Source organism: Polyodon spathula, chromosome 10, assembly GCF_017654505.1.
Source record: "Polyodon spathula isolate WHYD16114869_AA chromosome 10, ASM1765450v1, whole genome shotgun sequence".
Lineage (NCBI taxonomy): Eukaryota > Metazoa > Chordata > Actinopteri > Acipenseriformes > Polyodontidae > Polyodon > Polyodon spathula.
This window is the reverse complement of record NC_054543.1, coordinates 26,782,801-26,800,908: the sequence shown is the minus strand read 5'-3', so window position 1 is coordinate 26,800,908 and position 18,108 is coordinate 26,782,801. Positions and strand designations below refer to the sequence as shown.

At 40.3% G+C, this 18,108-nt stretch overlaps 1 protein-coding gene across 1 annotated transcript in view; it reads left to right on the top strand.

Moving 5' to 3' along the window:
• Positions 1–18,108, top strand: part of LOC121321410 (integrin beta-2-like) — a 75,196-nt gene that overhangs the window by 10,700 nt on the left and 46,388 nt on the right. Inside the window, exons 2-7 of the mRNA XM_041260339.1 lie at positions 2,781–2,841; positions 4,082–4,170; positions 5,891–6,083; positions 16,290–16,460; positions 16,899–17,140; positions 17,452–17,607. Of these exons, the coding sequence (XP_041116273.1) occupies positions 2,784–2,841; positions 4,082–4,170; positions 5,891–6,083; positions 16,290–16,460; positions 16,899–17,140; positions 17,452–17,607 (909 nt within the window). The 5' untranslated portion in view covers positions 2,781–2,783. The remainder of the gene's footprint in view (positions 1–2,780; positions 2,842–4,081; positions 4,171–5,890; positions 6,084–16,289; positions 16,461–16,898; positions 17,141–17,451; positions 17,608–18,108) is intronic.

Sequence of the window (18,108 nt, the reverse complement as noted above, 5' to 3'; positions counted from 1 at the left end):
TTTTTGTTTCTCCAGTCCCTCACGACTAGAGCTGTCTCAGATGTTCTTCCTAGATGGGCAGGGCTGAGGAATAACAAAGCACAGTTTTTATAGGTCAGGCACCCCCCAAGGTCTGCCTCCGACCACTCAGAGAGAGGGAGAGAACACACCCTTACTCAACCTCTCTGTGTCATCGCCATGATCGACAGATGGATCTTACAGGGCCCCTGACCCCTCCCCTACAGGATCTAATTAGTCTTATAAAGTAGTTCACTATTTTGACGATGAGTGCGGCCGTACTGAACATGTACATTATGCGGCTTTTTACGGTCAGGTTTTAAACCACATTACCTTTATATAAAAACACACACGTGATTGACTATATTATTTATTTTGATGACATAGTATTTCTCAGGTTGAAATGTCAACCTGATGTCAGGCCCTGGTAATGTAGAGACTGTCGGCATTAATATACCAATATTCACTGATATGTAAATATATATATATATATATATATATATATATATATATATATATATATATATATATATATATATATATATATATATATATAAAAAAAAAAAAAAGTAAGGTCTGCAATAGGAGTCGAATTTCACTAACGAGAAGAATATTTTCTACTAAACAGGAGATGTTATGTTCAGTATGATATTGCACATCTACGGTGGCCCTGAAGAGCAAAACACAAATACAAAAAACAAAAAAAAAACAAAAAACACAAATACAAATACAAAAATACAAATCTAAAAACACAAATATAAATTGAAACCTCATATGTATTTGTATTTTTGTTGTTGTATTTGTGTTATTCGATTTATATTTGTGTTTTTTGACTTGTATTTGTGTTTTGCACTTCAGGGCCACAGTACAGATTAGTGCCTCATGTCAGCATGCACTTCCCCATCACCGCCTCTCTTTAACAGGGAAGTCAAGATTAGAAAGAAATCGATGCAGCACACAAACAAACTAGATGCTGATAAGCCTGGTGCAGGGGTAGACAACCACGGCTTTTTCAATCCATTCCACTGCAGGACTTTGTTCCAACCAGACCTTTAATTATTTAATTGACCCTGTTGGAGGTTAATTAAATAATTAAACGTCTGGTTGGAACAAAGTCCTGCAGTGGAATTGATTGGAAACACTACATCGTTTATTCACTGTGTGTTTTAAGCCGGACGTTTTGCTGCTATTTTTATATTCAGAATTGCATGTCAAATATCACAGGCAAGATAGGGGAATGACTGATTATAGCAGTGCAGAAAATCTTTATGATTAAGGCCCTGTGAAAAGTACAGAAATTTTCTTTAAAATTCATTGCAGTGTCACGAGTAAAGTAACGTATTTCACGGAATGTGCATGGAAATATTTTATAAACTATGTGTACAGGTTATTATTATTTTTTAAACATCAAATATTGAGATACGCAGGTAAGTGGTATTGTATTTTCAGCAAATTAAACTGTCTAAAACAGTTTTATGTCTGTCATATATGTTAGTATACATGTATTTTTTCTCCCAATAATGTAAAACGCTGTGTTGTTTGACATTACATCTGCATTGATAGTACCATATACCTGTGCACTTCTAATTTTGTTTAACAATGTTTTTGTTTCCAATAACATTGTTGAGATTATTTGTTACTGTAACAAAGTGCCCGCCCCTGTGTATATTATCTGTTATGTGTTGCGTGTGGTGTGTTTAAATGTTGGTGTATAGACATTGGTACACTGGATATAAACGGGTCTGTGTAACACGAGTGTTTAAAAATGTATATGTGTATTTAGGCACGAGGATTGCACAGCACTTCACGTGCAAGTAAAATGTAGTAATATGTGAGCACGGGGAATTGCACTTTATTAATTCACGTGCTGGGATTCAAGTGAATAATTAATTGGTAATTGAATCCCAGCACAATAGTATATATAGATGCACGTTGTCACATACTGGGGTTGGGTGTTCGGTGAGCGGAGAACGGGATTGGAGACGGAGGAAATTAGTAGTAATAATAATAATAAGAGAAAGTATCTGCTCACCGTGTTTGTCAGTGTCTGTCCGTGCACCGTTTTGTTAAGTTTAGTCTGTTTTTGTTTGTCTATTTATTTTGGCGTAGAGTGCCGTGTCCTGTGTTTTTCGTGTTTGTTTAAACCTTTTATTTTGTATTAAACCGGCGCCAACAGGCGTCTTCATCATTTCATTTCATCTGTCCTGTGTTTTGTGTATTTCATTACTTTTCCTGGTTCTGACGCCGCCCACTTCGGCCGTCTCTGTGACAGTTACCAATAAAATAATTTATTTTATTAATATATAATAATATTATATACATATATACAGTATACTAAGCTCTTGCACAAGACGCTGGTGCTCCCCTAGGGTTTTCCATTTCACAATATGGTGAATCCACATTCTTCTATTTCTTTCTCCTCTTCAGAGCAATAACTATGCAGCAGCGCGCACCCAATCCATATTACCTTCAGGTTATATCCAAATTTAGCAGGACAGGATGGTGAACGCAGCATTTTTCATCCAAAAATCGAACCTGTTTCACAACGAATTTAACTTTTTTTTTTTTTTTTTTTTTTTGCATTGATTACGCTCATAGGTTCGATAGAAAACGCAGCAATAAATGCTAATGTGAACTGCCCATTAATCCCTGAGGTTAACTGTGATTGACAGCCCTTTTTTAGAATTTTGATTGGGATGCGGTTATAGTGGTTATCTATATATTCCAGTTAATACTCTTTGAAAGAAATAAGAATGATACATTGCCTTGTGTTTTTTTGATAGGAAATGAGTCCATACCTTAGCTTCCTATTGTTGAGTTTGGTGCTACTGGACAGGGAATTAGGTGAGTATAAAAACTTAAATGATCATTTAAAATCACTGAGGGCACATCCATGTGGTGTGCAGGGAGTGCAAAGTCTTTGTTTGGGATTCCACGTGGAGCGACCCACTGGCCTGGATGCTCCTGTAGTTAGGGAGAGGGAATCCCCCTACTGGCCATGCGCCCAGCGTGCTCAAGCAGACACCTGCAGGTCTGTCCATTGTCCTCCATGGGCTGGTAGCTCGCTGACATCCATTCTTGAGATCCTAATTGTAAAGAAGCAATTGGCTTGCTCTTGGGTTCGTGACGACACCCACTGACCTTCAGGTCTCCTGAGCTATTGTGGGAAATAGCTGTAGTGAATGAGTACAGTGACCACATACAATAATTATTTCTTAGAACTATGAGGCAATGACGATATAGGTACTGCCAGTGGTTTTACTTAATAATAATAATAATAATAATAATAATAATAATAATAATAATAATAACCAAACCACTAAAAACCATCTTAAAATGGTAAAAAAGTTTACATTTTTTAATTTTTTTATGACAGTATTACATTATCACAAGGCGTCAATATACCGTATAGTCTACGAAGAGATTCTTATTTTAATCTTATGGATTTCTTTGTGCATAAAAAGCATATTTTCAGGTTTGCCCCAGAATACTGTACACCTAAAAGGATGGGTACACCTAAAGACATCACTAAAATATAAAGCAAAGTGGTGACATTGACAATGAAGAGTCTGATGTCTATATTTGAAACATGATCCAATATATTTACCACCTTTTAAATAATGAGAATTCTTTAATCAAGAGTCAAGTAAAATTAGAGGTACATATTTATGTAAATGTTATAATTAGATGTTACTGAATCCAAACTCCAATTTATACAGATTCAATTCTATTAACATCTTTTACATCTCAAATTCAACAAGTTTAACAGAAAATTGCAGATTTCTGAACTTGAAAAATAATTAGAGACCAGTGTTACTAATGAAGTAAGAAATGGATTTTAAAAACTAAAAACCTTGGTCAGCCTAAATTGTGCAAGACTGTGGAAGATGGTAAGAGCTCAATGTGTTACACTGCATACATAAATAATATCCAATTCAAAGGCTACACTGCGGCAACAAGAACAATAATAAAGAGAACTGAGATTCCCTGCCCAATAGTCGACAATCATGACAAGCGGAAAGGGAAGTGTGACTTGTGTTTCATTATATGTACACTTTTTTTACCATTCTGTTTCTGCTTTCAGTTCTTTCCCAGGAGTGCACCAAAATCAATGTGAACACCTGTAAAGACTGCATCACCTCTGGTGCATTCTGTGCCTGGTGTAAACAAAAGGTAAGGACAATCTACTTACCTAGACCTGTGTAAAGGCAAGACCACTATTTAAAGCAGGTCTGTCCAACACGCGGCTCTCGCCTCATATGGCTCGCTGAGCTCCACAATATGGCTCACTGGTCCTGAATATCAAGTGTCTTCCAACAGCCTGAAACTCGCTGTCTCCATCTGTCTTAACCCGACTTATCCCGAATGTTGTTTCCATCACAAAATGAAACATTTTTCTGATGTTTTCCGACAGGTGGAATATGGTGCAATTTACATAAAGGTGGCGGGATAACTGTTCAGTATTTAAATGAGAATCCTACATGTCGATGATGCAAATTATAGTTTTTACTTCATTTCAGGATTTCAATGAATGGACAGGTGGGATTAAAAGGTAGTAAAGGCAGAGAAAAACAAAACAGGCGTTTGTTTCAGGAGCTAGAGAGAAAGAAAATACATTTCATAGAACAGAATAATAAAGCCAGTACACCAGGACAAAGAAAGAGAAAAATAAAGTAAAGTTAGAGAGCTCATTCCAATGTAATTTTCTTGAAGTATGTTTTGGTATTCATAATATTAATAATGTATTAATTAAATTATAGTTTTATGAACCCGGTTGCACTTTTAAAAAATTAACAAATCTGTAATACTGGCAATGCAAGACCTAAATCCTCTAAATTCATAACATAAATACAATATTGTAGCTTTAGCCATTCAATATACCCATAGCACTTGCTCTTCTGTAAGGTTCAAACAGGTGGCCCTTTGATGATATACCCCCCTGTGGGGTACACCTTCGGTGTCATCTGTGATTCCATGCTGCAATTTATACTGGAATTTATTTTAGCATGATGCCTGTTTGAAATATGTTCTCCCCTCCTTAGGACTCTGAAACAGGCAGAACCATTTCAGATGGAAAATACTCAATCTGTCCACCTCAGCCCTTTAGATTTTTGCATGGGGGTATGTTAATTAGGTACCCACTTAATTTGCATAACATTCCTCATACTGTCTCTCATCCTTCCTGACCATTTTGTATTTTTCGGAACACCGCCACAAAAGCCCTCCCCAACAGTCGGAAAAGCTTTGATATTCAGGGCCATTATGTTTAAAATTGAACTAAAGTGTCCAATGTAAGGGTAAGTTTGAAAAGTCATCAATGACAATCTGTAAAAGTGAAAAAGTAAAACCTGAAAATCAGTACCCCCAATTTCAGATTATCCTAACTTCATTGCACATACTGCTGTTTTGAGAAACCCCCAAAAACATCAAATTTAAAACAAATGGTATTTGCATGATAATGGGAAGCAATGATAAATCAAATGAAATGTGGGTATGTTTTTCCAGGACACTCCTCAATTGTAATCTTGCACTTTTGGCCTTAGTATAAAAAAAAAAATACAATTTTCGTCTGCAAAAATGAAAAAGTTTCATTTGAACCCTTAAACCAACTATACAGTGGAGTGTCAATATAACACTGCACTTCAGTAAAGTTTGAATGCGGTCATATTAGGCCACATTCACACAAATGGCCACCACTTTAGACTAAACTACAATGTTGTTGGTAACTTACTGCAGAACTATTTTTGTAAGGGGTGCTACAAACTCAAGGCAGGACCTCACCATTTTTTGTAGGACAGGTGCCACCAGATGTCATAGTGTTCTGGCAGCCCTGGGTATTTGGGCCACTTGGAAGAGAGACTCAGTAACATGTATGTGCTTGTCTTCTGAACAGAATTTTACAAACAAAGGGGAGCCAGACTCAGTCCGCTGTGACACCAAGGAACAACTGGAGAAAAGAGGATGCACAGAGACCAACATTATCAATCCTGACAGTGTTTTTACTCCAACTCTGGATACCCCCCTTAGAAGTATCAGTCAACCAATTCAGTTGGCACCGCAGCAAATAAATCTGGATCTTAGGCCTGGTATGTCATTATTTTTCCATTAAACCAATTTAGAAAAGGAAAGTATACTTTTTGGTATGGTTGGCCATGCTCTGGAGCCAGCTGTGCGGCCTGGAGCCGGAGCGGAGCTTGCCAGTTTTTTTATCTGAGTTCCGGAGCTGGAGCAATGCTGGAGCTGGGGATGCTGGAGCTGGAGCAGAGCTGGAGCTGGGTTACTGGAGCGCTCCGGAGCATGGAGCCGGAGCTGAGGTTCTGCAGCAGTTAATGTACATAATAATTCTGTTGATAATATATAATGAGTCATCCAAAATGATGAACTAGAATTATGTATGTAGACAAGGTGAGCAGCAGAGTTTTGGATGAGCTGGAGTGGATGGGTAGCAGAGGCAGGAAAGGTGGGACAGTACCAGAGTAGAGGTGCTGAGAGTAGGAGAGGGAGGGGTTGAGGGTGACATCAATGTTCTTGGTGGATGAGGAGGGAGACAGGGTGGTGGATTCAAGAGGAAGAGATAGAGAGATCAGCAGTGAGGGAGGAAGAGGGGAGAAGAAAAGGAGGTCTGATTTGAAGAGGCTGAGTTTGAGATGACGTAAGTGCATCCAGGAGAAGATGGCCGAGAGAGATATATGGGAGGAAATTTCAGAGTCAGAGGGGTGAAAGGAGAAGAAGTTCTGGGCATCATCAACACAGAAGTGATATGAGAAGCCATGGGAGGAGATGAGGGGACCTAAGGAGTGGGTGTAGAGAGAAAATATTTGTTAATTTGCAAAACGTTATTAAAGTCATTATATGTAACACTATCAAAGTCGAAAAATATACCAGAATTAAGAAAGGCCTGACTTTACCCTTGTGAATTAATTACAAAACAAAAGATGCCATAAAGCAGTTACAGTTCAAAAAAATAAGTGTGCATTTCAGGGAAAAACATAAAGTAGACAACACATATTTTTTAATAATCCCTGTCATTGCAACTTCACGTGTGTGTAGAGATCACTATTTGGCAGCTAGTGCTGCATGCACAGACTAATCTCGACTTCTTTTATTGACAGCCAGAAGTAAATAAGGGACCAAGACTGGCTGTGTTGAGATTCTGTTTTTAATATATATACAGTGGCTCTCAAAAATATTCATCCTCCTTGGACTTTTCCACATTTTACTGTGTTACAACATGGAATCATAATGGATTTAATTAGGAGTTTTTGCCACTAATCAACACAAAAAAGTCCAAAATGTCAAAGTGAAAAATAAAATCTACAAATTGTTCTAAATTAATTACAAATATAAAACAGAAAACAACTGGTTGCTCAAGTATTCACCCCCTTTCCTATGACACACCTAAGTAAGCTCTGGTGCAACCAATTGTCTTTAGAAGTCACATAATTAGTTGAATGGAGTCCACTTGTGTGCAATTAAGGTGTTTCACATGATCTCTGAGAGGTCCCACAGTTGGTTAGTACATTTCCTAACAAAAACTACATCATGAAGACGAAGGAACATTCAAAGCAAATCCAGAATAAGGTTCTTCAAAAGCACCAATCAGGGGCAGGGGTAGAACATTTCCAAGGCATTGAATATCCCCCAAAGCACAGTAAAGTCCATTATTAAGAAATGGAGAGAATATGGCACAACTGTGAATCTATCTAGAACAGGCCATCCTCAAAAACTGAGTATCTGGGTGAGAAGGGCATTAGTCAGGGAGGCCACCAAGAGACCTATGGCAAATCTAAAGGCGTTACAGTCTTCCATGGCTGAGCTGGGCGACACTGTGCATATGGCAACAATAGCCCGGGTGCTTCACAAAACTGGCCTTTATGGGAGAGTGGCAAAAAGAAAGCCATTGTTGAAAAAAACTCACGAAGAAGATTCTATGGTCTGATGAGCCTCAATGCTAAGTGCTATGTTTGGCACAAGCCTAACACTGCACATCATCCTGAGAACACCATCCCTACCGTGAAGCATGGTGTTGGCAGCATCATGCTATGGGGATGCTATTCTGTGTCAGGGCCTGGAAAGCTCGTGAAGATAGAGGGCAAAATGGATGCAGCAAAGTACAGAGAAATCCTGGAGGAAAACCTGCAAGAGACCTGGGACTTGGGAGAAGAGTCATCTTCCAGCAGGACAATGACCCCAAACATACAGACAAAGCCACACTGGAGTGGCTTAAAAACAAAAAGGTCAATGTTCTGGAGTTGCCCAATCAAAGCCTGGACCTCAATCCAATTGAGAATATGTGGAAAGAGTTGAAAATTTCTGTTCACCAAAGGTCCCAATCCAACCTGATGGAGCTTGAGCAATTTTGCAAAGAATGATGGGCAAAAACTGCAGTGTCCAGATGTGCAAAGCTGGTAGAGACTTATCCAGATAGACTCATGGCTGTAATTGCTGCCAATGGTGCCTCTACCAAATATTGACTCAAGGGGGTGAATACTTATGCAATCAATTATTTTCTGTTTTGTATTTGTAATTAATTTAGAACAATTTGTAGATTTTATTTTTCACTTTGACATTATGGACTTTTTTTTGTGTTGATCAGTGGCAAAAACTCCTAATTAAATCCATTTTGATTCCATGTTGTGACACAATAAAATGTGGAAAAGCCCAAGGGGGGTGAATACTTTTGAGAGCCATTGTAGAAATCCCACACTGTGCATTTTTCCTATTGTTAATTTAGAAACTGTTGCCAACTTCGGGCAAGGTGATAAATTGGTGCAAGACAAAGTAGATCATGATACGTAGTTCTTGTTACTGTCAACTGTGCCATTTCTGATTGACAGAACTTTTTTCCTCCTTCAAATACATGTAAATTAGAATGTTTTCATACATTAGTTCCAGTAGTCAATTATTATACATATTATACATTTTTCCTTATTGAAATGTATTTTACGTACAGTTAATTGCATATTATTATTACACCAAGACTGAGAAAAAGTATCATAAAAAATAATAATAATGACTACAGGTCTCAAGCCCTCAACCCTCCTAGAATTATTATGTAAACATACTTAAGCAATCAATTAGAAAAAAAAATCAAATAATGCTATTTTGACCATCCCAGCGCATGCTTTGTAGGCTTTCAGAAAATGTTTAATTTTGAATGGCCCCAGATTTCACATTCTTGTCTCTCAAAAACTATTTTAACCTGATTGAACAATTTAAAAAACAATTTTAATAGGATGTTACTATGATAGTCAAGAACATACATTACTGACATACATTAGTAGCTCTGGAGCCAGAGCCAGAGCTGGAGGTGGAGCAGCAGTGTGGAGCTGCACTGCAGTGGCTCTGGTGCTGGAGTAGGGGCTCCTGGAGCCAGCCTAGACCTGGAGCTGAGCTACTGGAGCCGGAGCACGGCCAACCCTACTTTTTGGATATTGTACCAAATCATAAGAGCCGCAGAACCAAAACACTGCTGTATTCAAAATACTGCATCAAACCTAAACAAAATAACACCAAGCCTATACTTTACCTCATACATCTTCATTACCAAACGTATGGATGGAGTCACCACAGTACAATCAATCAGTGGAATCAGAGATGCTGTTCATTGTGCAGGAATAGAATTACAATTAAATAAGATTTATTTATATTGCTGCATTGAGACATTATAATATTGCTTCATAAAGTCGAATGAAACCTGCTGCATAATGTTACGTTAACATATTGAATTACATACCGCTTTGTAGTTTTCCATGTACTGTACTTAACGAAACTGACAAAAATTGAAAAATGTGACATTTCAAAATCTAACCTGACATACTGTACTACTATTATGGATTCTAGTAGACTTTTGTGATATTATTTTGTAGTTCCCTTTCAAGTAAGGAACATTAACCATTACAAATGGGTGTTTCCCTTTAAGACACCTGAACCTGAACACTGATACCAAAGAATTCTCGACAGAGCAGTGTGATGTGGCTGTCGCTTCACCGCCGAGAGCATACGCTGCCATTTTCCTTTTCAACTGAGCCTGAATACATCAGAGCGTTGATAACATTTTATCTTCTATTTCTAAATAACTTGTTTGCATTTTTTTAGCTTTGCTTAACAAATGCTAACTTATGCAAAGAGCCAGTTAGCGCCAACTCAGATAGTCACCTATCTAGGGGTGTGGCTGGACTCAAAGTCCATGTTGGCCATTCTGTCGGACGACAGAGTAAGGACAGTAACCGCCTGTCTAGACCTGTTCCAGATCAGCAGGACATTAACAGTAGTGACTTTCCAGAGCCTTCTGGGCCTGATGGAAGCAGCATCCAACACCCGGTCTCCTGCATATTCGCCCCCTGCAGGTATGGTTCAAATGCTAGGTTTGTCAGCCCATGTTGAATCAAAAGCTCATGTTGACAGTGTCTTGTCACTGTCTAAAGGCGCTCTCTTGGTGGAGACAGCCGGCCCATCTGCGTCTAGGTGTGGCACTGGGCAGCGTTGCCAGATGACAGGTCGTCACCGCGGACGTGTCCAACGTGGATTGGGGCGGGGTGTGGAATAGCCAAGGCACGCAGGGTGTGTGGCAGCCCCGTTGGAAGGGTCACCACATCAATATTTTGGAACTGCAGGCAGCGTACCTGTCCTTTTTTGGAGCAGGTTCAGGGGAGACATGTGCTCATCCATACGGACAACACGTCTGTGGTGTCTTGCATCAAACACCAAGGTGGTTTGCGGTCACCAGATCTCCACCTTGTGGCCCACAAGCTTCTGCTGTGGGCACAAGAGAACCTCCTTTTACCTGCCTGGGGGTGATCAACCAAGCTGGTGTTCTGCTCTCGAGGAGGGTCTCCTGCAGTGCAGAGTGGAGACCCTCTCAAAGTCATGAACCTAATAATTTGGAAGAGACCTCTTTGCCTCTTTGGAGTCAACACACCTGTGGTTCTCCATAAGAGGAGACCTCCAGAGTGTTTCTAGTAGCCCCATACTGGCCCGGGATAGTCTGGTTCTCCACCTTGATGCAGCTTCTGAGCGACCAGCCAAGGGAATAGCCATGCTAAAGGCACTTTGTGGCACACCAACCTGTCGAGCCCGCTGCTCTGGCTCTGAGCCGTCTGGGGTTATCGGACAGGGTGACTGACATCCTACAAAACGTTAGGGCAGCTTCTACACCTTCCTAATATGGGTACAAGTGGGGCATGTTCCAAGCCTGGTGCTTGTCTCGTAGTTTTGAAACCATGAAATGCCCTATGACAGATACTGCAACTTTTACAGGATGAGGGGAAATCCTCTATTTTAAAGGTCTATTTGGTAGCCATTTCAGTTTGCCATGTTAAAATCGATTTAGGCACTTGGCGGCTTAGGCTACCGGTGAAGGACATAGTTCCTCGTTGGAAGTTGAATGTAGGGCTTAACGCACTGATGAAACCTCCATTTCAGCCCATGCACAACTGAGCTAAGATTTCTGTCTTTCAAGGCGGTTTTCTTGCTTGCATTCACATACTCTAAGTGGGTGAGTGAAATACAAACATTATCAATATCGAAAGTCTGTCAAATTTTTTCAGAGGCCAGGACGAATGTTACCCTTCATACTAACCATGCTTTGCCATCTCGGTTTTTCATGTCAACTAGTCAGTGGAATGGGAGGTTTTCCACCCCCCCCTACCCCCTTTCCAGTCTGAGAAGGAGCACTAGCTCCATACGATTTGCCCAGTGCGGGCATTAGCGTATTATGTTGACAAGACTAAAGGTTGGAGGCAATCTGAACAATTTTTGTCTGTGACGGAGCTAAGTCCCAGGGATAGGCTCTGTCTAAGCAGCGTCTTTCTAAATAGCTGACAGGCACAGTTAAAACTGCTGATGAACTGGCCAATCTGCCTCCACCACAAAGTATTCTACAATCATGCCCTTGCGACAGCTTGGGAATACTCACCCATTTGTAATGGTTAATATTCCCTACTTTAAAGGGAATGTTAGTTTATTATCATAACCCTAGTTCCCTGAAATAGGAATATTAACCATTAAATCTAAGGTTGTGACATTCATGGTCGCAGATCTTGAAGGAAAATTACAGCGTTGTCAGAGTACATCGCTTCTTTACGCTCTCGGGGGCAGAGCAACGGCCACGTCACAATGCTCTGTTTAGAATTCTTTGGTATAAGTGTTCAGGTTGGGGTGTCTTAAAGGAAACCACCAAAACAAAACATGATGTAAATAAAAGATCTAAATTATGCTCTGTGACAGAAATAAAATGAGTACTTGTTGTAAATCTTTCTCCCAACATGTGAGGGTGCTAAGTAGCGAAAGGGGAAGTCGGTCAGCCTAGAAGGCGGCGAGATTCCGTTGCAGGAACGTATTGACCCGGAAAGTAAACAAAGTAGCAGCAGCTGCCAATAAAGACAGCTGCAATCCTTTACCAAGGGGTCATGCGTGATAGCATAAAGGGGACGGAGAATCGTAAATCTTTTCCTTCGCTTGGTTCAGAGATACAAAGAACTGGAAGGACAGGGAGAGTTCCCAAATAAAAAGAGAGAAAAGAGTTTGTGAGTGTTTTGTTTGTTTTTGTCGCTGTTAATAATTGTCTTTTGTTTTTGTAAATTCACTAGACGGCTAACACATCTCCAGAGCTGTTGCCTTGGGCCAGCACTACCCGGAACAATACTACACTATAGTCATGACTGTATTTAGTTATTACCCACCACAAGCACTACAGCACGCACCCGGACTGGTGACCGTGTTTTGTATTGTTTTGGGGCGGATACCGTGTGCCATTATTTGGTCTTCACAGCCATTTATAATCATTTCTCTCCGTGCTTTACACATTGGTGTGTATTGCATGAGGTTTATTGTTTGGTTGCCAAACCGGGAAAGAAATTAAAGAAACCTTTCCTAAACTGGATTATAATTATCTGCCTGTGATTATTCCTGCACTGCATCACCTCTTCACGTGTTCATTATCAGCAGCCACTTTGCCGCATGCTCATATAGTTTATTTTTAATTGTCTCAATCTGAAAATTCTAGGTGATGCCATAGCTGTACAGAGTTTATCAGCCCTCTTTTAATCATGTAAATCTTAACAATTTTAGTAGGCTACTTGTATCCGTATCGTTTATCTTCGTCCTGTTTCACACTTAATTGGATATTACTGGGGGACATACATTGTGTACAGCATAACAGTATCTGTATTAGAAAGGGACTACAGCAATACACATTTTTTAATGACAGTGTGCTTTTTACACACACATTTAACATGACAAATTAAATACACTTTGCCATACTGGGCTTCACCTCTTAAAATCCCTTTTCTTACCTCTTGGACTAGTCCCCCATTTCTTCTGATTCTGCTTGCACTTTATACTTCAGTTTGTAATTAGCGTATTTGACAGACAATCGTGAAGATGAAGCAGTTACATCCCGGTACCTTAATCATTTTGGGCCCTATTTAGCAAATATTTATTTATTTATTTTTGCGAATTATTTTCTCATTTTCTCCCCAATTTGGAAAGCCCAATTATTTTTATTTCAACTCGGCTCACCGTTGCCACACCGCTGCTGACCTCAGAGCTACAGCGTCAGAGGACCATGCAGCTCTGGGCAACTAACAGGCAGGCCTGTAGGCGCCCAGCCATTCTATAGGGGTTGCTGGTGCGCAGTGAGTCGAGGACACCATGGCCGACCTAAGCCCTCCCCACCCGGGCTGCGCGTGGCCAATTGTGCTCTGCCCCCTGGGAACTCCAGTCAACAGTGGCAGTGGAATAGCCTGGACTTAAATCGGCAATCTCCAGTCTATAAAGTGCATCCTGCACTCCACACGGTGTGCCTTTACCACATGTGCCACTCAGGAGCCCCTTATTTAGCAAATATGCGTACAGCCGCTTCCGCGCAGGGAAAAATGACAGTGTTAGTGAACTGCCATGATAGCGCACGAAAACATGATTTAGAAGTTGGGTCTCATGTGTGGGCTAATGCACATCAAATAGCGAATCATGTGCTTAGCTAATCAAAGCACAGTGGGGTGAGTAAGGTCACAACCAATAAGGATTCAACATTCCCTTTAAGAGTACCTATGCATCTGCGATAGCAAACAGAGGGTATTTTGAAACCAAACCATGTGAGGAGTATGACTAAGCCCCTCAAGCAAGGCTACAATTTTTCAGCCTGGAGCTGAGAGAGTGAATACTTATGAAATTAAAAAAATATATATCTATAAGGCTTTGTCTGACCTGTCTTGGGCTTCAAGTTCAGCATCTGCTTCCCTCAAACCCTGTAATCTTTCCTCTTAAGTTCAACATCCATTACAGAGAGCCAGGATGATAATGCTAACCTTCTGAGGAGTGTACTGTAGTCTTCCCCCAGAGACATCCAAACATGTGAATCGCAGCCTGGATGTCTGCCAATTTTCTTCAACTGAACACTAACAAATCTGAACTCCTCCTAGTATGATCTAAAACTCAACTTAAGAATCTCAATATAGCTGCCCTGAACCTCATAAACTGTCTGCTGCTGCCTTCCTCCACAGTATGAAGCCTTGGTGTACTTCTTGACAGCAACCTCTCCTTTAATGCCCACATCTCCTTCATGGTCAAATCTTCCTTCTACCATCTTCAAAACATCACACAGGTCCTGAGTACCTTCTCAACCTGCTAACTCTCTATGTTCCTGCCCGCAAGCTGAGGTCTTCTGACACTTGCCTGCTTGTTACCCCCAAGCAAAAGTGCACCACACTTGGACAACGCTCATTTAGCTTCATGGCTCAGACTCTTTGGAACTCTCTTCCAGCTTTGGTGCGTGATGCTCCCACTGCCGCTCGCTTTAAATTAACTCTCAAGATCCACCTGTTCTCTTTTGCTTTCCATGCTGTTTAAACCTGATATCTGCTATTAGCTGCTGCTACTATTTCATGTATTTTTTTACTATCATGTATTATGCACATTCCACTGTATTTAATGTATTATGCAATGTTTTTTTTACTGTATATCTTGTATTATGTATTTCTCTGTATTTGAAGTATTATGTATTTACTGCATCTTGTAAAGCAATTTGCAATGGTGGTCCACTATGAAAGGCGTTACATAAAATAAAGATTGATTGATTGATTATTAGGATTCCAAATGTTTGCTGAATTACAGTATAGTAATTTAAAGGTACAGTTATACCTCTGTTCTGCAGGGGTCGTGGGGTTGAGCAGCGGTCTCAGTAGCCACTGCTTCAGTGTTACTCATTGTTCCCTATCAGCCAGCCTCTTGGGCTCTCATCACACTGAAATGTAGCTGCCATCAGCTAATTAGATAAACAAGTCATGAATGGAGCAAGGATAGTTTACATACACATTTGCGTAGTAGTTGTTGGCATCACAGATCTTACGTTACTTGCACGTTGACAGTATAGGTCCCCTTATGATTTATGTGGAGGTGCCTATTCTGTTTTGGTGCCTGTAGGTGCACACGTATGCAGTCGAAGGTTCCCAGGACACCAGGAAACCCATACCTCCCAAGAAAACCCTGCTTTGTATTTTGTTGTAGCTCGTGAGAGACAGGTAAATGGATGAATTCTCCTGCCCACTTTACTAAAGCTGCAGGTACACTGCACGAGACAGCTGACTGGCTCATGCCTGCAGTACAACCCACAATACGCTGAAATGAGCCAGTGGCATAAAATGTTACTTCAGCGGGTACCCTTAGTGCTACAGGCAAACACTGTGATCTCTGCATGTCTCCTTGCAGGTCAGCCTGAAGCAGTTTGCAGATGTCAGTGATTGTTTGTCTGTTGAGACGAAATTGCTGCATACATTCTGTATCAGACAGGCTAAGACAGATGTCTTCTGAATATTGGGGGACGTCTCCTCCTCCTCTCTCTTTGTCTGGCCGCTTAGAAATCCAGTGCACACTCCATATTTCTTTTATTTCTTTTTTGGCTGCTTTCCTGGTAGTTTCAGTGGTATTTTATAGTCAATCATATAATTTGTGCACAGCTTTGTGATTGCTGTGCACTACTGTGTGAGCTGCACATACAGTGCATGGAAAATCAGAAAAAAAAAACAAGTTTGAAAAACAAAATCACTGACGACACATCTCACCTCATCATCCTCAGATATGTAAATGGCCACGTTACACCCTGAAAATGATGTTTTGTTCATATCTCTATTAATAGCCAGCAATATAATAAATATATTAACATTATTATACTTACAGTATTCTATTTGATGTTTATTAGTGTTTGAATAATGAATACTAATGTTTTTGTAATGGTTCTGTACATACCAATGTAAAAAAATAACCCAACAAAAAACTTCCTATCGTTATTTCAGGCAAGCCCACAACTTTCCCTGTGAGGTTCAAGCGTGCTGAGGGATACCCTGTGGACCTCTACTACCTTATGGACCTCTCCTACTCCATGAATGATGATCTGAAAAAAGTGAAAGACCTGGGGACAGATATACTAAAGGCTCTTAAAGAGATCACCCCTTATGCACGAATAGGTACTGTCTACATATATACATATGTGAATGCTCAGTAGACACCTAACAGACCTTACTGCTTATAAAGGGTTGTGTCAGGGAGGAGGTACCCTGCATACAGGAAAGGGTCGCCCACAGTATAATGGACCAATACAGGTGGCACATATAAAGTATATGTAAATATACATTTTTATTTTGTGGTATTGATAAGGCTAATACCCTACAGGGCTAGTCAATCAGCTATCCAAACTGGTTTCCACAGAGACAGCTTGGGGAAGGCAGTAGCCAGTCCTCAATTGACAACTCTCTGTATAAAATGCAAGACTGTTTACCAGAAATGGGTGAGAAAGGTAAGCTTGTATGACATTGTCTTCACAGTACATATCTGCTATGTAAGTCTACTCCACAGTATACTTCTAGGCTCACCCAAACCTAATTAATTAACTTCTTCTTTCCTAGGGTTTGGCTCTTTTGTGGACAAAACAGTTTTGCCGTACACAAACACGCACTCAGACAAGCTGAAGAAGCCATGTCCAGATGCTGAAGAACACTGCCAGAAAGCGTTTGGGTACCAGCATGTACTGAGCCTGACGGATGATGGGGCCAAATTTCAGCGGGAGGTCTCGGCTCAGTTCATCTCAGGAAACCTGGACTCACCAGAGGGAGGACTAGATGCCATGATGCAGGCTGCAGTCTGTGGGGTACAGGAGGGGGGTTGTTGACATAAGTCCTGTGGTGTAATAGCATGCTCATAATCAGGCCTTAATTAAGCATTAAGGGACTGTGAGTAACATAAGATAATCACAGCCCTAAATCTGTTTTCATTAATTTTAATCACACCCTCTGCCTTTATGCTTTTATTTTTTGGCAAACAAATGTATTGAAAAGCTTATCAGTGTATTCCTATGCAAATCAATAAGCTAATTTAGTGCATTTTTATTTGCACAAGAAAAAAAATTAAATACATCAATTTTCTGGATAAATTAAAATAATTCCTTGATGTCTTCCACAGGACAAGATTGGCTGGGGCAACAACACCCGTCTGCTGGTCTACACATCTGATGACGGGTTTCATTTTGCAGGAGATGGCAAACTTGGTTCCATTTTGACTCCCAATGATGGCAAGTGCCATTTGGAGGGAAATCGGTACACCAAAAGCAATGAACTGGTGCGTATACCACCAAGCACTTGATGTGACTTGCAGAAACACCAGCCATGCAGAGTTTACCCTTGCATATGCTTTTATGTAAAAGTCTTGTCATCTGATGGCATTGAGAAGTGAAACCTGCACTTGAAGCTTCCCTAAGCAAGAGTGGGAAGTCAGAAATACAGCATGAAGATGCTTTACAAAGCTTTCAGTATTAATACAATTTGGAGATCTGCATTCAACCACTGTAAAAGATTAAAGTAAAATATGTGACAAATACTCTATACAGAACGTGTAGGTAAAGGATCAAACTGGTGTTTCATTGAGTTTAGAGTAGACCATTATTATACAGAAAATCACCCAACCGTATTTTGAAATCCAATCTGATATTTTGGTTAAAAGTTGTCCTGAAGTCAGACAACCTCATGTAAAAGGGGTCAGATCCTTACAAAGATGTTGTGAGGGACAAAGTTTTTTTTTTAAATGCAAGCACTGGTGCCAGTGTTTATTTACCATTTCAGG